Below are 26,582 nucleotides of genomic sequence, written 5' to 3'. Positions count from 1 at the left end.
GAAAAGGGCAACTTCTTCTCATCCCTGCCTGAACGTCCCTAAATAATAACTGCTTGCTATTTCTGGGAAGGCCTCTGAACAACAACACTTTTTGTCTTAACATGGAAATGACAGGGTGAAAGGAAGAAAAAAATACATCAGGAAATCTAGATGTTTAGTAACTTTGCCATCAGTCACAGAATATCTCTGGGCATGTAAATGATGGTGAAGAGTTCAAAGATTAATGTTGTTGCTAAGGGTAATGGCCAAGAAGGATCCACATGCCTGCAAAGCTCTCCCTTTGCTTAAGTGAAACAGGAGAGGCAGAGAAAATTATGATGCAGCACATTCACTTTAAAGCCCCTGTTCTGGTGCCTGAGTCATTTGTCAGAGCTGAGCTGCTTGAAGAGGACCCCTGGGGATCCTGGCATGGGGATTTTGAGAAGGCATTCATGAGAACTGTTGAGCGAGGTCCTGGATGGGAGGTGAGGGACAGAAACAGTCCAAATCAAGGTTTCAGTTTTTTCTTTCTTTAGCCATCAGCCTGTGTATAGGAAATAAGATTGATGCTGGAGTCAGAAAGACTGGGTTGGAATCGTGATTATTTCATCATATCACTGTACGATGTGAGGCAGATTGTTTCACCACCTCAAACCTTGATTTCCTTATCTTTTAAGTGGGAATAATAACATCTGCGTAACACATGGGAAGCATAGTTTTCTTTCCTCCCGTATTACATCTTTCTTTCCTATAGGAAAATGGGTGTGTCCAAGAAGATAACTTAGTAACATAGGGCAGTTTTCTTGGCTTTAAAAGTTAATATGTCTCTGTCACCTCTTCCTCCTTTTCTGATCTCCTCGTTCTTTCTCATATAGCTTGGCTATAAAAATCCTGTGAGAAGACACTGTGTTCTCAACATACCTCCTCCTTGCACACAGTCCTCTAGTGCTAAATCTTTTCCCCTGACCTGAGCCCTTGGACTGACAGTGCCCGCAAAGAGGCGATGACACAGCTTTTGAATACACAAATAATTATTAATGATTATGGAAGGAAAATCCCACCATGGTATTATCATTTAGTAAGAGGGAGAAACATAATCCATAAGATGTGCATAGAGAAAGAGGGATGCCTAGAGAACAGTGCCTAAAACGTAGTAGATGCTTGGGATTTGTGGAGTAAGTCAAAAAAGACACAGGTGAAAGAGCAGTGTAATGAGAGCTTACAGCCAAGTGTTTGCAGGTTGTGTGAATGTGCGTGTAAAGGCGGGGTTGCAGAGAAAGGAAAGAGTGGAAGTAGGGGTCCCACAGCTGAAAAGATAGACCAGAGACAGATTGTGGGGGGACTTTGAATACTGGCCAGGAGGTCACTGGAGCCATCAAATATTTTGAGCTTTAAAAATATTATTATGTTTTGCTATTCTGAAATTACTAAATGATCATTTTTCTGGCAGTTGTGTCTTTAAAAGTGGTATTGGAGGCCGGGCGCAGTGGCTCACGCCTGTAATGCCAGCACTGTGGGAGGCCGAGGCGGGCGGATCACGAGGTCAGGAGATGGAGACCATCCTGGCTAACACGGTGAAACCCCGTCTCTACTAAAAATACAAAAAATTAGCTGGGTGTGGTGGTGGGCACCTGTAGTCCCAGCTACTCGGGAGGCTGAGGCAGGAGAATGGTGTGAACCCAGGAGGCGGAGCTTGCAGTGAGCCAAGATCACGCCACTGCACTCCAGCCTGGGCGACAGAGCAAGACTCTGTCTCAAAAAAAAAAGAAAGTGGTATTGGTATTGGAAAGCAGAAAAGCCACCTGGAATGATAGAATTCAATTTAGAGGACATCTCATTAGTCGCGGGCAGCAGTGTAATGTTCTAAATGGCACTGGAGGAGGAAGGAACAGTTTGGATCAAATTTGTGAACTAATAGTACTTGATGACTATTTAGATATTTAGATTGATGGAGAAATAGGAATCAGATGTTCCTGAGGATTTAATGAGATATCATATGCAATGCAAATATTTCAATACCTGGCTTATAGCACCTAGGCAATAAATGGTAGCTATTATTACTATTCTGTGTGATGTGGAGTGATGTTGCCACTAAAGAAACAGAAATTCTCATAAATAGAAGAAACAAACAAATAATCTAGTAAAAAAAATAGGCAAAGAAAAATGGCTACCATTTATTGCATGCTTACTATGTGCCGGGCATTTTCAGTACTCCATCTGCATTATCTCATTTCATCCTCACAGCAGCCCTAGGGAGTATGTAAACATATCATTCCTTTTTTTAAATAGAAGAAAACACTGGAGGTGAGAAAAATAAGGCGGTTTTCCTAAGATTACCCAGCCATTAAGTGGATGGACAGATTCTACGTCCTGAGCACACAAAAGAACATGGCAAGGCACCAAGAAACATTTGAAAAATAAAAAAGTTTAGCCTCACTAGCAATCAAAGACACACAAATTATAATTAGACATCATATTTCATCTCCAAATTTCAAACATTGAAAAAAGATAAAATGTGGTTTAGAGTAGTAGTTATTCTTGAACACTGCTGATAAAGAGTTTAGATTCAAACATTTTAAAGAGCAATTTGATCATTTGCATCAAACATCTTAAAAGTGTAAATGCCTTTGAACCAGTAGTTTTATTTCTGAGGAAATAATTAGGATATGTACAAAGATTAAGCAATATAGATCATTTTTGTATATTATTTATATCATAAGACAAAATTAATTTAGTATTCATAAGTAGCAAATTAAATAAACTCATAGAATGTACTATGGTGCAGCAATTAAAGCTAATAGTAGAAAAATAAGTAATTACATGGGAAAAATATTCACAATGCTGTTAATGCAAAAAACATTATGAAGATTGTGTATAGTATAATCCCAGGTGACTTTTCTGGGTAGATATGCATTATAAAAAGATAGGAAAGGCATATGGCAAAATGTTCCTAGTGGTTATTGAGATAACCACTGGATAGTGAAATTTTCTGTAATTTTTATTTCTTCTTGGTGCCTTTTTGTTTTCTAAAACTCTTACAGTGAATATTTATTACATTTATAAAAAGAAAAAATATCCAAAACCTTTGAATAAATGTTTTAAAATAATGAAATCAGAAAGATGATGTTATAAAATTAACTAGCAAGTTTGGTTCATCCAGGAGAAAATGGCAGACAAGAGAAGCCCAGAGAGTAGGTCTGGGGCTGGGGGTGGGGCTGGCAGGGAGGGGAGGGAGGCAGGCCAGGCCTGCAGGTGCAGAAAAAAACTGCAACTTCTTAGCAGAACCTAGAAAGAAGAGGGCTAAGGATGTCAGGGAGTGGGAGAAGCCACAGGAGACAGTGACTTGCCTAAGGAGTAGTCAGGGGACGGGAGGAAGTCAAGAAATGAGTATTACCTAACAGAGGGGAAGAGCAAGGTTCTTCTGAAGGAGACATCTCAGATGGTCACACACTGAAAAGGAGTTAAGGGGCATGAGGGTGGGAAGATGCTATTTCGCCCAGCAATTAACAGGCCACTGGTCACTCTGGAAAGCTCAATTTCTGTACACCTATAAAGGCAGGAGCCAGATTGCAGGGATGAGGAGGAGAGTATGGTTGACACGAAGTGGAGATGAGCAGAGGAGACTGGGCTTCATGCTGACAATCCTGAAGCTTCCCACTCTTCCTTTTGCTTGATTCGCTTTTAGCATTAGTGCATTTAAATCAGGGCAGTTTCCACTTTTTCCATCTTGGCTAGGACCCTTTAGTGAATTCTTCATTTTATCAAAGGCCTTTTCTATAGAAAAGGTTAAGCTCCAGTAAGAATGTTTTGAGTTTAGTTAGTGATTAATACACCCTGCTTCTGTAATTGCTGTAAATGAGGAAATCCACATTGTCTTACTCCAAATGTGTGGCAGTCCAGGAATGTTTTAATATTTTCCCTGAATCTAGTCTGTGAATGGGACTGGACTGCTTGGACCACCTGGATATAGGAAGGCCATGCTTCTGGGTCTCTGAAGAAAGTTAAAAAAAAAAAAAAAACCCAAAACCAGTAAAACCAACTTAAATTAATCCACTTATTTTTATTTATGTTTATAGTTATAAAGTATGCGTACGACTGTCCTGGTGGTATTAATTAGCTATGAACTGAATACTGGCTTGCCTCTTTGAGGTTGTTTCTTCCTAAAGTATGGAGGACTCCCTGCTTTGATCCCATAGCACCATCTGGTGGTTGACCTGAAAAGCTGAACTTTTGAATTTCTAGTTTTCTAAGTATAAAAGGAAAAGACAGAAAGAAAACAAAAAAACTGTTTATTAAAAACAAATATAAAAGTAGTAAAGAAGTGTCTGTTATCCTTTAATAATAGTTGTAATCCTCTTGTTTATGACTACCTAATTCAATAACCAAATAAAAAAGACAGATGAATATGTATCTCAGGTTCTTTTGAATCTTAGTGTAGTACTTGATACCCAGGGCTGGAAGTGTGAGCCCATCCTGCTACAGGTGGGATGAAAAAAATCCAGACTTTCATCTGATTCCAGACATGGGAAGCAAAGCTCAGGCCTTGGTAACAAAGTTACCATATCCCTGAAAAGGCACCCTCTTTTTTGTGACTTGGCTCTTTTTATATATAGTTACTTGTCTGTCTTCTTTCCCTTTAGCTGAAAATTGGGCAATTCTTGGCCAAGCTTTTGGAATTGGTTTTAATCCTGGGAAATGGGCATATTTATATGTGATTCAAGGCCCACCTCTATCCTGTCCCATGACCAACCTAAAAAAGACCATTTCCATAGAGCAACATAGCATGTCTATGAGAGGCAACAATGGAACTGTGAAAGTACATGTGCTCCCTGAAGGTGGTGAGACTGGGCAGAACATCTGCATGAGGTCAGTCTGTTTGTCTGCTGTTGCATCTTACCTGGAGACAGACAGACACCACTGTTTGTTCTTTTATTTTTGTCCAGTCTTCTCAAGCTGGGTGTGTTGGGGCATGCCTGTAGTCCCAGCTGCTCGGGAGGCTGAAGCAGGAGGATCACTTGAGCCCAGGAGTTCAAGTCCAGTCTGAGCAACGTAGTGAGACACCTGTCTCTATAATAAAGTAATATGGTAGTAATAGGCTAATCCAAAGAAAAGCAGAAAATTATGTTGATAGCATCAGCCTATGAACAGGACCCAAACCTCAAAGCATCAGAATCAGAAAAGTTGAGATAAATAAGACATTCTAGAGGTACGCCAGAAGCGTTAGAGGCTGGTTGATGTGTCTGATTGATTCATTCATTTCTGTGTACCTACGTGCCGCCCTGTTCCTCAGAGACTTTGAGCTTACGTGACAGAGGAAGAATAGGATTTCTATAAAACAAAAAGGGACTTCAAAGATGACTCAGGGCATTGTCTTGGCAGACGAGGACCTTGCCATAAAGTGACTTGTTCAAGGTCACATAAGTAGTGGCATAATTGGAACTTGAACTCAGATCTGAATCTTTTCACGGAGTTCTTTTAAACATCCTATTCTCTCATCGCCCTCACTGGAAGTACAATTTAGCTTTTCTTATTTATTTATTTAGGCTTAAGTATCCTGCTTCTCTCATTATCTTCCTCCTCTTCATCTCTCAACATCTCCTCAATCCTAAGAAAAAATAAAATCGCAAAAATTGTTGTTTCCATTTTGATATGACTTTCTATTTTGACTTCATTTTTATTTTTGTTTATTATTATTATTTTTATTTTTGAGATGGAGTTTCACTCGTCGCCCAGACTGGAGTGCAATGGCGCCATCTTGGCCCACTGCAACCTCTGCCTCCCAGGTTCAAGTGATTTTCCTGTCTCAGCCTCCCAAGTAACTGGGATTACAGGCACCTGCCACCATGCCCAGCCAATTTTTTTGTATTTTTAGTAGATACGGGGTTTCACCATGTTGGCCATGAACTCCTGACCTCAAGTGATCCACCTGCCTCAGCCTCCCAAAGTACTGGGATTACAGGTGTGAGCCACTGCACCTGGCCTTGACTTCATTTTTAATTGGACTGGGAATTTACGAGATTAAAAACAAAAGGATTACCTTTTCTTTAAAAAAAAAAAAAGTATTTATTTGGTTAGGTTGCTAGCATATTAGTGTTAGGAGATATTTTATCATTTAAGCCATACTTGATATTATGTAAGCTCTCTCTCTCTTTCTTCCTTTCTTTCTTTTTTAGAGACAGGGTCTTGCTATGTTGCCTAGGCTGGGGTGCAGTGGCTATTCACAGGTGTGATCACAGTACACTAGAGCCTGCAACCCCTGGCCTCAAGTGAACCTCTCTCCTCCCTCCTTTAAGCCTCCCAAGTATCTGGGACTAGTGAATTACCTTTTCTTATAATGTAACACAGCTTCTCATGGCTCAACTGGAGGATACATCTCCAAGGGTACTTCTTAGGTCTCAGGATATGAGGCCTGACTAGCAAGGAGGAGACTATTTCCACAAATCACCTAAGAAATAATTTATATCACCCAGTAGCTATAAGAACATGTCCCATTGCAGGGACTCACTGCAATTCTCACTTCAAAAAACTCAAAGACAATTTCATACAGTAGAACTATTCATATGATTCAGAGAAATCAGTATTTATTCATTCAACAAATATGTTTAGAGCATTTTCTATCTGTTGGTCACTATGTAAAGCTACTGTGGAGAAAGATGTAGGAACAATATACAATGGCAGTCTAAAGATAGACCAAATATTTTCCTTTGGTAGGAAAGATATAAATTTATAGATATTCTTAACTGGGTTTCAAAACTGGAATTAGCTCCTAAGTCTATTTCAGGATCCAATTTGTACTTTAAAGGGGCAACTTTATAAGAATGAAGATTTGACACCTTAGCATTGTTTGATTTAGTAATACCACCACACCACCATCACACACACACACACACACACCTTTCAAATGTGTTCAGACAAAATTTTTAAATAAAAGTCAAATTAGTTTTGGAATGAGAATATCTCAGATTCCTTGAGGTGATTATTAACATAAGGCTAAGAAACACTGTTATAGGTTCTGTTATAACTTACTGTTATCAGCTCTACAAATTCTGTTAGATGTGAATGTATCACCTTTTACTTCAAATAAATATGAATTTTTTCCAAGACAATGCAAAGCATAAAATCATGCTTCCAAGTTAGCATAGTTAAACCAGTCCATAAAGACGGTTGTCTCTCCTCTCCTCAGATATCCCTTTTAGTAATGTGTTCCAGGTTTGTTTTCAAAATGCTGAGACCCAAGATACTTTCCCTGGTATTTAATCTGATTCTCCATGCACTCCTTTAAGCCCATTGCGTCTCCCCTGCTTTCCATTTCTCAGAAAATAGGTGACAATTTTTACAACACTCTTGTGTATATTAAACTGTTATTGGACTTTTCCTCATCTCTCAATTCTTCTGGTTATCCCAATGTTCCTTTGTAAAAATTCGTCATGAGATTTATTGCCTCTGTCTTTAAGTCATCCTTAGGACTCTTTCTAGGTCACCATTAGGAAACTTCCATCAATTATATCTTCATATTGCAAGGCCATATTCTAACCAAGGCAGGAATGATGTTACATATGGTAGGGAGATTAATTTACAGTCCCTAACCACAAGCTCCTCCTTTCAGTGGCAGCAGCAGATTTGCTTACTCATTTGTGATAGTCGGATGCCTACCCGCACCCTAACTTGTTTATTTTTGTGTGAAAACTAGCGCCTTCCTGGTAACTGTGCCTCAGAAAAAGTATCTAATTTAAACTCTCATATCTTCTGGTAATGACACCTTCACCCAGTGCTGATTTTGATGCTTATTGAAGACACTTTTTTAGTGGGATTTCAAATATGGGGATTGCTGTGCTTTTCAGTGCTTTGTAATAGCAATGGCAGGGAAAAGGGGTGGCGGCGGGGTGGGGGGCGTATTCCAAAGCCCCTATCTTTACCAACAGCTCATTCCCCACTTTTGGAAGGGATTTGGAAAGTCGTATTTTTTCAATCTTCCCTAACATACCATGCAAAGATGACAAATATGAAACCTCAAACTTCGCCCTCAGTGTAGATTAGTGCCCTAAGCATAATCTATATTGAATTCAAGAGCTAGCAGTTAAACATTAGTCACATTATTAGTCAAATCAGTGTACTTTTATAAAAATGTGGCCCCCAAATCCCTGCCTTGAGCGCCCGGTTTGTAAGTGTTGGATATATTTTGATGTAAAATTTGAATCTTTCTTCTCTTTGATTCATGTGAAATGTGAAGCATTCTTTATACCATTTCATGGCTGCAGAGAGCTTGTAGTCCTGCTCCCTTTTATTCAATTATCAGTTCATGGTTTTGAAGTACTTTGATTTTATGTAATCTTCTCTTTCTAAAAATTTATTATAATATTATTTTTTGTATGTCCTCTTGCAGCCTGTCACATATTGGAATGCCACAATGGAATGGCCCAAGACGTCATAAGTACCATAGGGCAGGCTTTTGAACTCCGGTTTAAACAGTACTTGAAAAATCCTTCTTTGAATACTTCTTGTGAAAGGTCAGCCAAGAGTTTTATAATAATTTGACAATATATATATATGTGTGCGTTTATCTGTATATATTTATTTGTGTGTGTATATATAACATTAATGTGGCATTTTAAAATGAACTAATAAAATTAGTAATTTTTTTCTTACAAATAGACACAGTCTCAGTACAAAATAATATTTTCATTCCATTCATATTTATCCAGTTATATCCTCTTGCTTTGTAACAAGATTAAAAGAGATCCCTTCTCACTAAAAGTAAGAATAGATTATCTCTGTTATTCTAGCACTATAAAGAGCTTTGAATTAATTAATTGAAATCAAAATAATAAACATCAATAAACTTCTCAGATTTGTTTCAACCCCAGATCCTTTACATATCAGTTAAAAAAACAAAAACAGCAAGAACAAAGAGCAAAATAAGAATCAAATGTCTCTTGTAGAAATTCCTGTCAGTTGGTTTGCAATGTAAATAGATAGGCTTCAGCTAAACTGTGGTTAGAGTGGAACACGGTGGGACCCAAGGATTTGGTTGTTCTAAGGCACAGAAAGTCTGCAATGAAAGCTGAACCCTTTCAGGCCTGTCAGACTCCACCAAGTGTGGAATGCAGTGATGCCTCTGGCTCACACAATTCATGCCGGAGAAACAAAACTCTTGGGTACTTTAAAATGCATTTTCCTCTGGTATGTCACTTTGTGTATCAACAAATACTAGGTTTGGAGATCTCCTTTTATGAGGTAGTCTAGGGCAGCAAAGGAGAGGGTGTTACCAGGAGGCCTTGATGCTGAATTTTTCCCAGGATAGCACTTCTGTCTTAGTGCTATCATTTTATTGACATGTAATGAACCTAACAAAACTGTGTGAGTTGTCAGTTGAATCAGTTCAATCCAAATAGACTTGATTTATTCTTTTTTTTTTTTTTTTAGTAAGAAACTTTCCCTGATTCCAATTTGGAAGAAAAGTCTGTTTGTTTGTTTGTTTGTTTGTTTGTTTGTCTTGCCCTGTTTCAATTTTAAAAACAATTCCATGTTTATATAAATCTACCCACTTGCCACATATGGTTCTAATATTTCTTTATTAATCCCATGTACTCCTCCAGATCTGTGCAGACAAGATAGCTGGCCATAGCTCTCTTATTTTTTTTTTCTTCTTGGTTTAATAAACTGGGACAGGCCCTATACCCGAAGAACAATATTTAAATTTTATCTGGGCAAAACATTTCCAAAATGGAACAATCAAAGTGTGCTGGAGATACTCAAGAATACTTTGTATTTTTATGATCTTATGACAAAAATATCTTACATTTAGGAAGTTCATATATTGTTATTATCATTATTTTTATCACTGGAGGAGACACAAAAGCATCACCCTTGGCACTTTCTATTGGCTTACCCCGTTTTGTCTACAGAAAGCTAAACAACTCAACCATCTGACTGCTTCCATCCAGATGTTTAACATCACTTAAGCACAGCTATAAACTGAAAACATGAATGCAAAGTTTTTCAGGATGATTTGCTTGGTTCTGATCCCCTTGCATCCCTTACAGTATTTGAATTTTCTCCCAGCCTCTTGAGGATTCTTTTTTCCTTCACAGTGAGGAGGTGCATATTGATAGCCATGCCGAGGAGAGAGAAGATCATGAATATTACAATGAAATTCCAGGGAAGCAGCCACCAGTAGGTGGTGTTTCAGATATGCGGATCAAAGTTCAAGCCACGGAACAAATGGCTTACTGCCCCATACAGTGTGAAAAGTTGTGCTATTTGGTATGTAATGTTTTATTGTTGTTGGAACCAGCAATGCAATTCTGCCCTTATCACTAGAGCATTTACTTTGAGGATTTCCAAATGCTAGTTTAGAGAAAGTCCTGTCTTCCTCAAATACAGAGCCAGAGAGTGAATAACTGTCAGAGGCTACACTAGATCATTTTTACTCCTAATCCCCCAATTGTAGCCTCAGCAGATGATCTCATATCTCACTTCACTGGGAAGACTGAGGCGATCCAACATGTTATCCTCAGCTTCACCCCTCCACAGCTCTAAGTCTGCCCATGTTCTCCTTGCTTCTCTTCCTTAGCAACTATCTCCAAAGCTAATCTTTTCCCTGTGCTTCTCATCCAATCCTCTCCTGCCAACTCTGTGTCCTAGTTCTGTCCAGTAACGTCTGTCTCAATCTTCACTCTTTCTCTATTGGTTCCTTCTGCCTGCAAAAAACTTGGACTCCCTCAACCCAACCTAATAATGTTCCACCTCCTTGTCATCTTCCTTTCACCCACAAACTTCTAGAAAGCATTGTCCCTGTCTTTGTGTTAACATGTGCACTATACTGGAAGATCTGAACTCTGCTTGACAATCTGATGGAAGTTACTTTTACAATGGTCACCAGTGGTTTAATTGCTAAATCTATTTCCTTCTTCAGTATTCTGTATCTCTTTATAATGTTTGACCCCTCTTCTTTTTTGTTGTTGTTATTTTTGTAATTTCAACTTTTATTTTATTTTATTTTTGTTTTAGTTTTTTTCTTTCCACCTTTTATTTTAGGCTCAAGGGGTACATGTGTAGGTTTGTTAACAAGGGTAAATTGTTTATCATAGGGGTTTGGCATACAGATAATTTTGTCACCCAGGTAATCAGCATAACACCTGGTAGCTAGTTTTTAAATCCTCACCCTCCTCCCACCCTTCACTCTCACATAGGCCCCAGTGTGTCTATTGTTCACTTCTTTGCGTACATGTGTACTAAATTCAATTTTTATTTTAGATTGAGGGAGTATGTGTGCAGGTTTGTTACATCAACATATCGCATGATGCTGAGGTTTGAGATACAAATGATCCCATCAGCCAGGTAGTGAGCATAGTAACAGATAGCTTTTCAGCCTTTGCCCCCCTCTTTCCGTCCTCCTTTTAGTGGTCCCCAGTGTCAATTGTTGCCATCTTTATGTCTATGAGTACCCAATATTTAGCTCCTACTTATAAGTGAGAACATGTGGTATTTGGTTTTCTGTTCCTGTGTCAATTCACTTAGGATAATGGCCTCCAGCAGCATCCATGTTGTTGCAAAGGACATGATTTTATTCTTTTTTGTGGCTGCATAGTATTCCATGGTGTATATGTACCACATTCTCTTTATCCAATCCACCATTGATGGGCATCTAGATTGATTCCATGTCTTTGCTATTGTGAATAGTGCTGCAATGAACATAGAAATTCATGTGTCTTTTTGATAGAACAATTCATTTTCCTTTGGGTGTATACCCAGTAGTTGGGATTGCTGGGTCAAATGTTTGAGTGCTGTTTTAAGTTCTTTGAGAACTTTCCAAACTGCTTTTCACAGTGACTGGACTAGTTTACATTCCTACCAACAGTGTATGAGCATTCCCCTTTCTCTGCAGCCTTGCCAGCATCTGTATTTTTGCCTTTTTAATGATAGTCATTCTGATGTGATATGTGATATGTGATTGTGGTTTTGATTTGCACTTCTCTGATGATTAGTGATGTTGAGCATCTTTTCATATGTTTGTTGGCTGCTTGTATGTGTTCTTTTGAGAAATGTCTGTTCATGAAATTTGCCCACTTTTTAATGGGGTTGTTTTTTGCTTGTTGAATTAAGTTTCTTATAGATTCTACATATTAGACCTTTTTGGATGCGTAGTGTTTGTGAATATTTTCTCCCATTCTGTAGATTGTCTGTTTACTCTGTTGATAGTTTCTTTTGCTGTGCTTAGAAGCTCTTTATTTAGGTCCCATTTGTCCATTTTTATTTTTCTTGCAATTGCTTTTGAGGATGTAGTCACAAATTCTTTCCGAAGGCTGATGTCCAGAATAGATTTCCTAGGTTTTCTTCTAGGATTCTTACAATTTGAGGTCTTAACGTTTATATATTTAATCTATCTTGTATATGGTGAAAAGTAAGGGCCCAGTTTCATTCTTTTGCATATGGCTAGCCAGCTATCCCAGCACCATTTATTGAATAGGGAGTATTTTCCCTATTGCTTATTTTTGTTGACTTTGTCAAAGATCAAATGGCTGCAGGTGTGCAGCTTTATTTCTGGGTTCTCTATTCTGTTCCATTAGTCTATGTTTGTGATTTTGTGCCAGTACCATGCTGTTTTGGTTACTGTAGCCTTATAGTGTAGCTTGAAGTCAGATAATGTGATGCCTCTGGCTTTGTTCTTTTTACTTAGGATTGCTTTGGCTATTTGGGCTCATGTTTTGGTTCCATATGAACCAACTATTTTTGGGTATTTTTTTCTAATTCTGGGGAAAATGATGTTGGTGTTTTATTGGAATAGCACTGGATCTGTAGATTGCTTTGGCTAGTATGGCCATTTTTATGATATTGATTCTTCCAATCCATAAGCATGGAATGCTTTTTCATTTGTGTCATCTGTGATTTCTTTCAGCAGTGTTTTCTTGTTCTCCTTGTAGAGACTTTTAACCTCCTTAGTTAGATGTATTCCTAGGTATTTTATTTTATTATATTTTGGTGGCTATTGTAAGTGAAATTGTGTTCTTGATTTGGCTCTCAATTTGAATGTTACTGGTTTATAGAAATGCTAGATTTTTGTACATTGCTTTTGTGTCCCGAAACTTTATTGAAGTTTATCAGTTCCAGGAGCCTTTTGGCAGAGTCTAGTGTTTTCTAGGTATAGAATTATTATAGCCAGTGAAGAAAAATACTTATTCTTTTCCTATTTGTATGTTTTTTATCTCTTTCTCTTGCCTGATTGCTCTAAGACTTCCACCTCTAAATTTTATTTTTTATTTTTATTTTATTTATTTATTTATTTATTTATTTATTTATTTATTTATTTTTATATATTTTTTTGAGACAGAGTCTCACTCTGTCACCCAAGCTGGAGTGCAGTGGCGTGATCTCGGCTCACTGCAACCTCCGCCTCCCAGGTTCAAGCGATTCTCCTGCCTCAGGCTCCCAAGTAGCTGGGATTACAGGTGCATGCCACCATGCCCAGCTAATGTTTGTATTTTTAGTAGAGACAGGGTTTCCCCATGTTGGCCAGGCTGGTCTCAAACTCCTGACCTCAGGTGATCTGCCCACCTTGGCCTCCCAAATTGCTGAGATTACAAGCGTGAGCCATCACGCCTGGCCCTACCTCTTATTTTTTGAGAACTCTTCTGTAAGCTTCCAAAACATTTCCACCTTTTCATTCTCTTTCTGCATCTCTAGTTGCTGCTTTCCTTTCATTTTCTCACATTTTCCAACATTTTATTATGAGTATTTTTAAACATATAGACTATTTGAAAGAATTATACAATGAACACTCACATACCATCTCAATTCTACAATTAACATTTTATTATATTTGCTTTATTACATATGTAGCTGGTTATCATACATTGATCCATCTTATTTTTGATATGTTTCAAAGTAAGTCTTACCTTTTCTTTTTATGTTATCATTTATTTCATCTCCTCCAATAAAAACACAAGCCCTGCCCTACCACCACATTAGCACTCTCCTAGGCTCTACCCTTGGCCTTTATCTTGCTTCTGGCAGGCCACTTGTGTACACACTTCCTCTACCTTCTCTGTCTTTGGCTCTTATGTATCTCTCTAGCTGTAATGCCACATTGCACTACGTTGCTTATCTATATCAAGGTTGAACTCAGCATTTTCTCCCTGACTCCAAACTTGATTCTTGTACTGATTTACTCAGGTTTATCGATGGCACTGACAATCTTTCATTAATCTACAATCTTCTGTTTTTCTCACACTTTGGGCCCCATATCAGTTCAGTCTTCAAGACCTAGGATTCTACCATGAAAATATGTTTTGAGTCTATCCAAACTTTCCCGTTTCTACTGCCTCTTTCTAAGTCCTGGTCCTCACTTGCCTAGATGATTCTGAAAGACCATTTCCTGACTCCAATCTCATTCCCTCAAACCCTCTTGCACAGTGCTGCCAAACTAATCTTTCTAAAGACACTGCCCATCTCAAAGGCATCAAGTGGATCCCTCCCCCACAGTATATTGCTGACGAGAGTTGTATGTACAGGGATGATCGAAGTTCTTTGGATGAGATTTTCAAGGGTGAGACGTGAGCCTGGCATAAACCTGCGTAGAGTAGAGATCCAATCTACCAATTCAAAGTTAGACAGAGGTTGGCTACATGGCCAATGTTTATAGCAGTGTCCTGAAAATCACTTTCTGGCTGAGACTTGGATTGAGTTCTGGCATGTGACTTCTCAAGCAGAAGCAGTAACCCTCAGGACACAGGACACTGGTAGCCTTTAGAACCCCCCAGCCGAATCAGAACCAACTCTGCAGCTCCAAGGCGATGAACTATGAAGAGTGTACTCTGTTCACCCCAAATATCCATTTTCCTTTCTTACCTGTCAAACATTTCCTGTGTCAGAAAGTGAAGTCTGCTATATTCTTCTGGGATTATTATTAATTTTTTCTTTTAAGTTTATGAATGTGTACTATGTTTGTAAATGTTTCATAATTTGTTGTTCATGCAGCCTGGAAACTCCAAGTGCAGCAGTGTATATGAGAACTGTTTAGAACAAAGCAGGGCAATAGGTAGGTACAATGCCCTTCTCCATCTGCCACCCTCCTTATTCCTTGTAAGTCCTATGGACATATGTGGCCCTTGCTCTTAAATACTTCATTGAAAAGTCAGGTATCTACCACTAAACACATAATCCTTTGACTGTAGGCTTCTCAGATAGGCCCAGAATGTTGCATATGTGTCACTAGGAAGGCTCATGGTTCTCCCTTGCTCTTGTGTGATCTGCCATGATGATGGTTTTGCTTTATGGAGTCTTTTACTGCCTTGAAATCATGAAAGCTCTCTCTCTGGAAAGGTGCTTTCTCTGCTCGAAACCCAAGGGAGTTCCACTTCAAAGAAGATCAGGAGTAAGCTAATGTGAAAATTGATGCCTGTCAGATCCATTAGGATTAAGATAAAATCTTTATTCTGGCTTGGCAAAGGGAACGAAAGGATGTCTGAAATGTGAGAATCTCAATTAGGAGCTTGTCCACCCCATACTTGCCAGAGTATTAAATGTTTTATTACTGCATGTGATCATTGATGTTGGACAAAACTTTTCCACAACCTTGACTATCAGATTGGAAATATATTTTAATTAAAACATGTTATATTGTGAGTTAGTCATTTTAATTCCCATTAGTTGTTGAGCATATTTATTTCTTCAGGAAGGAAAGTTTTGCAGTTTTAGAGGGGGAGATGACTGAACTGTATAAATAATGCAGTGGAGAATACAGATGGATAACCATATTTAAGGACTCAAATTAGCAGGAACTTGCCATCTACAAGGTAGTCACTTCCAAGGATACTTTTTTATTTCTTATGGAATTACACCAATGTAATATATTAATTTTATTATTTTTTATATAGTGAAGGATACATGAAGATTTATTCTTTCTGGTATAGGTATGATTACCACCTTCCTCTATCTTGTAAACGGAGTAGTGAACTAAGGCAACATTTTATTTTAGTTTAGTTTAGTTTAGTTTATTTATTTATTTATATTTATTTATTTTTTATTTGAGACAAAGCCTCACTCTGTTGCTCAGGCTGGAGTGCAATGGCGCAACCTCGGCTCACTGCAACCTCAGCCTTCCGGGTTCAAGTGATTCTCCTGCCTCAGCCTCCTGAGTAGCTGAGATTACAGGCACCCGCCACCATGCCCAGCTAATGTTTGTAGTTTTAGTAGAAACGGGGTTTCGCCATGTTGGTCAGGCTGGCTTCAAACTCCTGACCTCAAGTGATCCACCTGCCTTGGCCTCCCAAAGTGCTGGGATCACAGGCGTGAGCCACCATGCTGGGCCTAAGGCAGTATTTTAAGTTCTGTAAAAATATGCCTTCTTATGATAGAAATTAAAATTCCATGCCATTCTTTAAAGTTATTTAAAATTCCAAACCAACCTTTAATAATATTACTAAACAAATTAAATTAATGGCAAGTATGAATCTCTTAAAAGTTATGCTCTCTGACAGCCATATTTCCTTTCTCTCTCCTTTCCGTCATCCTGGAGGTTCTTAACCTAAGGATTTAATAGTCAGGAACGTACCACGCATGCCTTGTGGTATTGCAACCATGTTCTCCCCTGTACTGAAGCTCACTTGGAAATACCTCCATGTCCTATTTTATCTCATTCATGTATTCTTCATTTATTCAACACTTTATTTAATGACTACTTACTGAAGACTTCCCATGGGTCAGGCACTGTGCTAGGTGCTAGAGCTAGAGGCACAACTGGCACTCTTGTAGTTTGCAGTTTAGCCAGGAAGACACACCTTAAACAAATGCCTACAAATATGAAGAGTGCTTCAAAGCCCAAGATGTTATAGGAACAAATCATGGGGAAACCTAACTTAATTTGGGAGGCTGTAGAGGCTCTCCCTAAGGAAGTGACAATCAAACCAAGGCCTGAAGGATGAGTGGGAATTATCCAGGCACAGAGAGGGAGGTAGGAAGGAAGTAGGAAAGGGACATAGGGAGAGAGGGAGAGAGAGCAGGGGAAAGAAGAGAGAGAAAATAAATGGGCACCAGAACTAAGCGTGCCAGGACCACTTCCCAGATCACTGGGACAGAGAGAGCTCAGAAGTAAAGAGAGAAAGATGAGTGTCGAACCTACAACAGCATCCTAAGGATCTTCAAAATGTTCAGTCCTGCCCAAATACCTCCCTTCCCAGCTTGTTTCTCTCCTCTCCATTAAATAGTCAGCATAGCCACATCCCTCCTGTCCTTAATAACCCAGCTTCTGAAGGGAACTCACTGAGTGAAAGTCTAGAAATGGACATTTCTAGAATTATGTTGAATTGGCTAAATCACAATACTACCACTAGAAAAAGGGGACATGGTTTCCCTTCTTCTTTTTCCCCTAAGAGTTCTCAACTTGATTAATTAAAAAAAAATTCTTAAAACACCCATCTCCAAAAACATAAATTTATGAAGGAATTAATGGATATGAAAGTATTTTAACGTTAATTCAAGATTTTTCTTTTTGTAAGTGTAGTCTTGCAGATTATCTTAGTTTTATTTCTTCTTTAAACCAACAAACAACATAATCCCTTATTCTTATTTACATATATATTTCCCTAAGCCACTATAAGAAGATTCAAATACATTAACAGACTTTAATAAAAGTTTGTTTGGAGCCTGGGATATATTTTTATAGAATTAATCCTAGCCATGATGGTTAACTCTTAGACAAGTATACTATATTCTACTATTCTAGTTTGCCTATATTGAAGCTTAAATGTATATTTTATAATGACAGATAAAACAATAGAAAGTTCTATTGGATACTCCCTTTGTTAATGGTGGCTGTAAGGTAATGATTGTAACTGGGAACTTCGGAATCTTGAGGAGGTGAGATGGTGTTTGCAGTTAAGAAAAGTCCTCCATCTAGATACTTTGCTCCCCCGTAAATCACTGAATTACAACATTGTTTCCATAAAAAAGCCATTTCTGAGTTCCGGTGAGGAACCAGAATGCTCAGAGGCTATCTCTCCAAACCTTAGCTACTAAAACCATGGTGGGATGGAAGGACTCAACCCATGTCCCAGTGGCCATGACAAGTAAGGTCCCTCCTACTGTGGCAGGAGAGAGTTTCCTACTAGTGTCCTTTCATCCCTAGGCACCTATAAATCAGGTAATCCTATCTTGAGACCTGTCTTTGATTACTTGGGCATATGTTTTTATGTTTTGTTTGTTTGTTTGTTTGTTTTTTAGACGGAGTTTTGCTCTTGTTGCTCGGGCTGGAGTGCAATGGCGCCATCTCGGCTCACTGCAATCTCTGCCTCCCGGGTTCAAGCGATTCTCCTGCCTCAGCCTCCTGAGTAGCTGGGATTACAGGCATGCGCCACCATGCCCGGCTAATTTTGTATTTTTAGTAGAGACGGGGTTTCTCCATGTTGGTCAGGTTGGTCTCGAACTCCCAACCTTAGGTGATCTGCCCGCCTTGGCCTCCCAAAGTGCTGGGATTACAGGCGTGACCCACCGCGCCTGGCCTACTTGGGCATATGTTTTTAAAGTAATCCGAAATTCTTGACCAATGAGCAATTTAATAGCAGTTGCCAGAATAGCAAATATGTAGTTTTTGTGGCTTTTCCCAGAGATTCATATATAGGCATTTGAGAGATACCTATAGAAATATTTTCAATAGCCTCCGAAGACATCCATTTATTCAAATATTGACTTCAAACTTGAATTCCAGTGTATTATAAATACTGCAGTAGCCTCTGGTTGTTGAAAGAGTTAATTGTATTTATCACTAGACATAGAAAAGATCCTTATCCTTCATACTTATGGAAAAATTCCCTCATGGAAAACAATAATTAGCAAAATAGAATAATGTTTCCCTGACCTTCCAGTTAAATTGAAATGTTGATATTTTTAATCAAAAAGACATTAAGTTCCCACAAACCATAAGGGCTTACACTTTAAAATGTTGTTACTTACAGTGTATATACTGTGTATATATTTATTTTCCTCTACAAATCTTCTCTTAGGAAAGTTGGAAAGGGTCTTGGAGTAATACTTGGCACAAAGAACTTTTGGAAGGCGTACTAGTTGGCATCTGTGTCTAAGCCCTCGTGAACCATACACTTCAGCCTAGAATGATTTTAAATTTGAGTCTGGGGTGGGCTTTTCTTTTTTTTTAATTTAAGGCAACATTACCCACTTAAATATAATGGCCCATATGAAAAAAAAAAGGGGATGGCAGTTTCCTTTCTTTCTTTTTTTTTTCAGTACTCTATTGTGCACTTAAAGGTGGCAGTTTTCAAGAGAGGCTAGATATAAACACCGATGTTTTTGGTGTCATCCTACGGGATGGTAAAATTGATGTGGTTAGCTCAGGCTAACGCTTTGTGAGGGGCAGATGCGTTAGCACCCTGTGCTGTGGGTTGATCCAGAGTCTTCAAAACGTGGTGGGGTTAAATATGCCAACAAAGGAAGATTGGATAGACATGCAGATATTTGTCCAATCAGCTGATAAACATTTTTCTTTTGAGCACCTGCTTCATCCCAAGCACTGAAGATGCAGAAGATACACAAATTGGATGCGTTCTAGTCTTTCCTCAAGGACACGAGGAATTTGCAGTCTCAAGGGGGAAGACAGAAGTAAACAGATTCTTGCAGTATATCATGAAGTGGCACCATTCCCCACCTTAGGGAGGGAAGGATTCAGGGGAAGGCTTCCTGAAAAAGATGGTTTCAGAGCAGAATCTTGAAGGACAAATAAGAATTAAGTAAAGTAAAGGAGGGGGAGGATATTGCTGTAAGAGATAAGCATCATGTATGGAGGCCCAGCATCAATAACTAAATAATAACTGAGCATCAGTGGGAACTATTTATCGAATACCTGCTATAAGGCAGGCACTATGCTCAGTGTCTCACCAACATTATTTCACTTAGTCCTCACAACAGTATTTTAAGCTAGGCACCCACATTTTACAGATATGAAAACTGAGTCTTAGAGAGGTTAATTAACTCATCCCAGACCGCTCAGATAGTAAGAGATACCCCAGGGATTTGAACTCAGGTCCATATGAATTTAAAAGCTGACCTCTAGCCAGGCCCGGTAGCTCACACCTGTAATCCCAGTGACTCCGGAGGCTGAGGCAGGAGGATCACTTTAACCTAGGAGTTCGAGGCTGCAGTAAGCTGTGTTTGCATCAATGCTCTTAAGCCTGGGTGACAGGGTGAGATGTCAACTTAAAAAAAAAAAAAACTGACTTAGCCACTTTCAAGCACTTTTGATTATATTTCACTTTCAGTAAATTTTTATGAGCAGGCACTCCTACATAAATGGTTATTTAATAATGTATAAGTTGTATACACATGTGCTAATATATTAATATGCATATATCATAAAACACAAATATAGGAAAATTTAAAGTTAGAGTAGATGATAAATAAACATTTTTTACAAAGACTTGCTAATTACAACAGCCGGATGCTATCATTAGATAATATCTCAAGGTCTAGTATGCATTTAGAGCATTTATTGAAAAAGAAAATAGATGTAAATCTACACTTAATTCCTGATAATTTGAACATTTGAGGGGCCAAAGCTCTGATCTGATTAGATCATTCTCGTTTATAAGCTCATAATGCAGCTAAGGAGGAGCTTGTACTAAAAGAATTATCCTTAATCCTTCATTTCTTTGCAGTAATTTTTTAGCCACTTTCCATTTGTAAAAGCAAGTTTAGTTTAAACTAGATAATATAACTTATAAATCCACTTAACTAAGCAAATGGAAACTATCTTATAGGTGGTAAAATGTACAAAACAGATGAGGCACCCTGTCAACTCCTCCCTCTGTAGAAACCTCACTCGTGTTTTAGGATACCCCACATACAGAGTATGACACATGACAAGATGACATGTAACAGCTGACAGACAAGGAGTAAAGGAGAAGCAGGTGGTAAGACTGCAGACTTCTGACTGGGCTTCTCCTGCTTGATGTATTCTTACTTTCCATACTATGAGTTACAAGTATCATAGCATTATTCACCCTGATGTGAAATTCAGTATGTGGTTGGTCCTTGGACCACACTGAAAAGGTTTAATGACTAAAGCAATAGAAGGACTAATGTTGTCTTACATTATGGCAATGGAATGTCACTAGTTCAGGTGCAGCCTTATGATGACCGTGAGCACATATGGCTAGCTATATGGCTAGCACATATTCTGTTTAACTAAATAATAGAATAGAACATAAATAACCGAATGAATTACTCTCATGACATGGACTTTGGAGGTTGTATTCATCTGTTCTCATGCTGCTAATAAAGACATACCCAAGACTGGGTAATTTATAAAGGAAAGAGGTTTAATGGATTCACATTTCCACATGGCTGGGGAGGCTTCACAATCATGGCAGAAGGCAAAGGAGAAGCAAAGGCACATCTTACATGGCAGCATGCAAAAGAGCTTGTGCAGTGGAACTCCCATTTATAAAACCATCAGATCTGAGACTCATTCACTACAAGGAGTATAGGGAAAACTGTCCCCATGATTCAGTTATCTCCACCTGGCCCTGCCCTTGACACATGAGGATTATTACAATTCAAGGTGAGATTTGGGTGGGGACACAGCCAAACCATATCAGAGGTCAAGTGCAAACTGCTAGGAAAGCAGAGATCTATTCTGGTCTGGAAGGTCAGGGAAGGCCTTCCTAAAGAAAGAGATGTTTAACATCTGAAGGATGACAGTGATGGAGAAAAGGAGTGAAGAGCATGTTAATTAGAGGAGACAGCCTTTTGATGTGGGATCATACTGCAGGAAGGCCAGTGTGACCCCAGACAGAGGCTGGGGAGGAGAGAGGAAGAAGGGTAGCTGGGTAGACAGAGCAAGGCCTACAGCTTGTTAAAGAGCATGGGAAGCAATTGAAGAGGTGTGAAACCTCTGAGAAATATGACCGGATTTGCAGTTTTTAAAAGATTATTTGGGCTACAATGTGTAGAATAGAATGGAAGGGGAGAGGACAGATTAATAGAGGAGGAGGAGATAACCTGAGGCTTGAGTTCTTTTCATTGAATAACAGAATTAAACATCAGCAATTGGTGCAAGGCTGAGGTTGGCAAGAGCAAACTTTGAGCACAGAGAGAAGCCAGACTTCCTACTCTTAAGAATTTTATGGTATTCATTCATTCATTTTTTATTTATAAATTAATTTAGTTCATGGGAAATAAGGATTTAAAATTAATCAGTTTTGAAAAGGAGTTTAATTATAGATAATCAAGTTCAATATGACATGTGTGTTTTCCTGATTCCTGGGCAACCCCTCTGAGCAGTGTTGAGTGCAGGTTTGTGCTGTTTGCTGAGACTATCAGCCCTCTTTCTTCCACGGCTGGTCAGTCCTCTTTGGATCTTCCTGCTTGTCTTCTGTCCGCTGTTGACGCAATTGGTCAGCTGAGGGCTGGGCCCGAGAAGGGAAAGAAGCCCAGTGAAAGGGTGGCTTTCCCTCAGAGACTCGTGCTTATTTTGATTTTCCAGGTCAAACCTAAAAGTTAAGTGTTCAATCATTGTATAGGGTGGGGCATGGCCTTTAGGTTTCTATCAATTCTAGACTCAAACATGATTTTATTTACTATTTACAAAGAAAAAACATAATGCATTGATCACTACTAATCACTACAGGTAATGTCCATCCAAGAGGGGTGCAGTCCCAGCGAGATACCTCATTATTGAAGCACACGTGCCGAGTGGATCTCTTCGATGACCCCTGCTACATTAATACACAGGCTCTTCAAAGTACACCTGGCTCTGCTGGAAATCAAAGTTCAGCCCAACCACTGGGGAGCCCATGGCACTGCAGAAGTAAGTAGCTACTCACTGTATTCATTTCTTAGGGCTGTTTTAACAAATTACCACAAACAGAAATTTATTCTTTCACAGTTCTGGAGGCCAGAAGTCCAAAATCAAAGTGTCAGCAGGGTTGGTTCCTTCTAGGACCTCTGGAAGAGAATCCATTTTATGCTTCTCTTCTAGCTTCTGGTGGCTGCTGGCAATTCTTGATGTCCCTTGGCTTGTAGACACATCACTCTAATCTCTGCAACTGTCTTCATATTGACTGCCCCTGTGTCTCTATTTCTTGATCTCCCTCTCCTTCCTCTTACAGGACAACAGTCACTGGATTTAGGAGGAGATGAAATGATTGTATGAGATGAGACTAATCTCATCTCAAGATCCTTAATTTAATTACATCTGTAAAGACCCTTTTGCCAAATTAGGTCATGTTCACAGGTCAGGGATTAGGGCTTGAATTTATCTTCTTCTTTTCTTTTTTTTTCTGAAGCAGGGTCTCATTGTGTCACCCAAGCTGGGGTACAGTGGCATGATCACGGGTCACTGCAACCTCTGCCTCCTGGGCTCAAGCGATCCTCTCATCAGCCTCCTGAGCAGCTGGGACTACAGGCACGCAACAACATGCCCAGCTAATTTTTGTATTTTTTGTAAACACAGGGTGTCATCTTGTTTGCCCAGGCTGGTCTCAAAACTCCTGGGCCCATGCCATCTGCCTGCCTCGGCCTCTCAAAGCATTGGGATTACAGGCACCACCATGCCCGGCCTTGAATTTATCTTTTTGAGGGCTACTGTTTACTAATTGTACTATCTCATATTTCAAGAAGGCTATTTTCTTGGTCTCATTTTCAGGGATTGAGTTTTCTTTCTTTACCTCCATCCTTCACCGTAGTTAATATCGATTAGAGCTTTGTGGAGTTGTTTTAGGTTTCAAGGTTTAGAAATGTTGATTTTGAATAATCCTTTCAAATACTTTAAATTTACTTCGAACTTTTGATTTCTACTACGTACTTTTGCTGAAAGAAGGGCTGTCAAGGCCAGGAGATAATTTTGAATTTGTTTATTTGCATGAGTCACAGTGGCTACTGTTTCTGTTAGGGATAGCATTAATTTTATTCATTTCAAAACCCCTTAATAAGTCGTCTATAAAGCACTAAAATAAGTTGGCTCCTTTCTTCACCCATGTACTGTGGGTAAAATACAATAAGACAAACATCTTTCCTGCCAAATTACTATCATAAACAGGAACATAAATAAAAATAAAACAAGCCAAAAGCCTATAATCAACTGAAAAATAAACAAACAAAAAATGCTTTTCATAAAATATTGAAGTTGTTTTGTTCAGAGATTGGCATGGTGTCAAATTTGGTTTGCTCCAATGATGGAGAGCCAGTCACTAAGAAAATCCTTTTAATAGTCCAGGAGATTTCTCCAGAACTGCCAAAGACAGCTTTCCAGTTAGTATGGCTACAATGCAAGACAAAATTTAAAAGATTTTGTTGAGCCTGGATCTCAGCAGACCATCTTAACTGTCTAGATTAAGAACCAGGGGTCCTTATTGTCAGCCAGGTGACAAGTGATCCCTCTTTATGCTATCACTCCTGACACCCTATTCAACCAAGCTGGATTCTCTGGAAGCAGATGCTAAGATGAAGCTTGGCAGGCAGGGTCTGTAAGAGGATCAATATCAGGAAGCAATGGAGAGGAAGTAGGATTGGCTGGAGTGGGAGATGGGACTACAACACAGGCCTGACAAAGCCTCAGCCAACACCAAAAAGCCCATGTGGTCTGTCGGAGTTGTCCTACATTGGGCCCAAATGGCTGAGCCTATATAGCCCCATTTATCTCAGTCTTGGGATGTGGGCCACACCAGGAAAGTCAAACCCTGGGCAGCTGAGGCAGAGCCAGAAGGGCTGGTCAGCTGCAGGCTGACTGCTGACACCTGGGGCAATGGTGCTTCCTTGAAGGGAGATCTGGGCAGTGCATCTCTGTGGCTACCACAGAGGACATCTTATGTGACGGATGATGAGATGTGAAACAAATTCAGATTTTTGCTGTTAAGCTTACTCAACTGTGCAATGGGAAATGTCCTGTGTGGATAGGTAATGTTTGTTACAACTTTTTGGAAAAAAACCCTTTCTGGACCTTAGATTTTATAAGAGTATATTCTTGATACCTTTCATTTCACGGACTTTTCAGAGCCACATGTATTATCAGAGAACTTATTTAGTGGGTGGCCCAAATTAGGTGATCTGGAATATTCTTTGATTCACAACTCCAGTTCCTTTATAATTTAGTCTTCAAAGTTAAAATTATTCATAATCCAAGCAAAGGAACTTTGCCTTTTGTCATAGGCAATTCAATAATATGAAATGGCAAAATTAATACATAACAAAATTTCTATCATTCATTGAAAGTAAATAAAGTCTGCCTTGTCCAAAATTGTAATGTCAAAATGTATTTTCTCTGACTCTAGCCTTTTTTCCTCACCTTTCTCCCTTTCCCTGCTTTGGTGGCAACATATTTAATAATTTAGGCCTTTGGTATGATCTCCCTCTTTATTTCCTATTAGGATTTGATGTACCATAGCGCTCTTGGGCTCCTTGCTGCCCTCTTGAGGTTAAATTCAACATTGCTCCCTCCAAAATAAATCCAACTCCAAAACCTTAAATTATGTTGATTTAAGAACATTTGATAAAGAGATGGGATGAGGCTTCGTGGCTTAGCTGGTTAAAGCACCTGTCTAGTAATAAAGAGATGGAGTGGGGATAGCTTTATACATACTTTTTAATAAAATGTCTTAACTGCACCTTTTACCTTCCCCCATAATGGATCCTTCTATTTTCTTCCTTCCTGCCTCAAAAATCCTCTTTAGCTTCTTTAGGCATACTTAGCCTCCCTTAGCCAGAAAAAAAAAGCTTTTGATAATTCAGTATAACCAAACCAAACAAAAACAAATCCAGAGTTACTAACCTAATGTCTCTCAGGCATGCTCGTAGGGCTCCTCAGTTCATCCTGTCACACTACCAACAGAAAAAAGTTCTGACACAATCTTTATTCTCACCAAACATGGCAGAAAGATTCCATGAGTTCTGGTACTAATTTTTGTTTTGATTTATTGTTAGTTTCTGTCTCAGTTGCCATAACAAATACCGCCCCCGCCACCCCGCCAAATGCTGTAGTGTAAAAAGGGCTGACATTTATTTCTTTTACCTAAAAGCTCAAAGATTAGTGCCACGGGATTGGTAGGGTAGCTTTGTCATTCTCAACATCTGGTTTCCATCTCTGGTCCAAAGTGGCTGCTTGGGCCCTCATCATCACATTTGCATTCAGCTAGTGGGAAAGGAGAAAAGCAAGAGGAGCACATATATATTTCTTTAAAGGATGTGACCCAGAAGTGGCAGACATCATTTCTTTTCACCTGCGATTGGCAGACCATAGACATGTGACCACACCTAGCTGCAAGGAAGGCTAGAAAAATTACTCTAGCTGGGTGCCCAGCTAAACTTAGGAGTTCTGTAATGTAATGAAAGGGAGGATAGATATTGGTAGATGACTGTCTCTGCCACAAATATTCGTGAACTTTTCTTTTCACATAGAACATATTTGCCTTCTCTCCAAGGAAGACATTGCAAGTACTTATACCATTACAGCATCTAAGATTAGATGAAGATCCTTATTATCTGCCAAGTTGTCTGCCACCCTCCATACCCCAAATTAGCGGGGGAAAAGGAATAAGGTAATTGCAGTAGAAACTCACATTCACAAAAGGGAGGAAGGCAACAGTGTGGGACAGCAGTCA

The 26,582-nt window shown here is 39.1% G+C and overlaps 1 protein-coding gene across 2 annotated transcripts in view; it reads left to right on the top strand.

Annotated features, from left to right (window-relative positions):
• SHC4 (SHC adaptor protein 4) overlaps positions 1-26,582 on the top strand; it is a 147,064-nt gene that overhangs the window by 106,264 nt on the left and 14,218 nt on the right. For both annotated transcript variants that reach the window (XM_054666913.1, XM_510385.8), the window contains 4 exons: positions 8,363-8,486; positions 10,071-10,242; positions 14,956-15,016; positions 22,616-22,795. In XM_054666913.1, the coding sequence (XP_054522888.1) occupies positions 8,363-8,486; positions 10,071-10,242; positions 14,956-15,016; positions 22,616-22,795 (537 nt within the window). The remainder of the gene's footprint in view (positions 1-8,362; positions 8,487-10,070; positions 10,243-14,955; positions 15,017-22,615; positions 22,796-26,582) is intronic.

Source organism: Pan troglodytes, chromosome 16, assembly GCF_028858775.2.
Source record: "Pan troglodytes isolate AG18354 chromosome 16, NHGRI_mPanTro3-v2.0_pri, whole genome shotgun sequence".
NCBI classification, from domain to species: domain Eukaryota; kingdom Metazoa; phylum Chordata; class Mammalia; order Primates; family Hominidae; genus Pan; species Pan troglodytes.
Note: the sequence above shows the minus strand (reverse complement) of the source record. Positions and strands in the feature narration are given on the sequence as shown.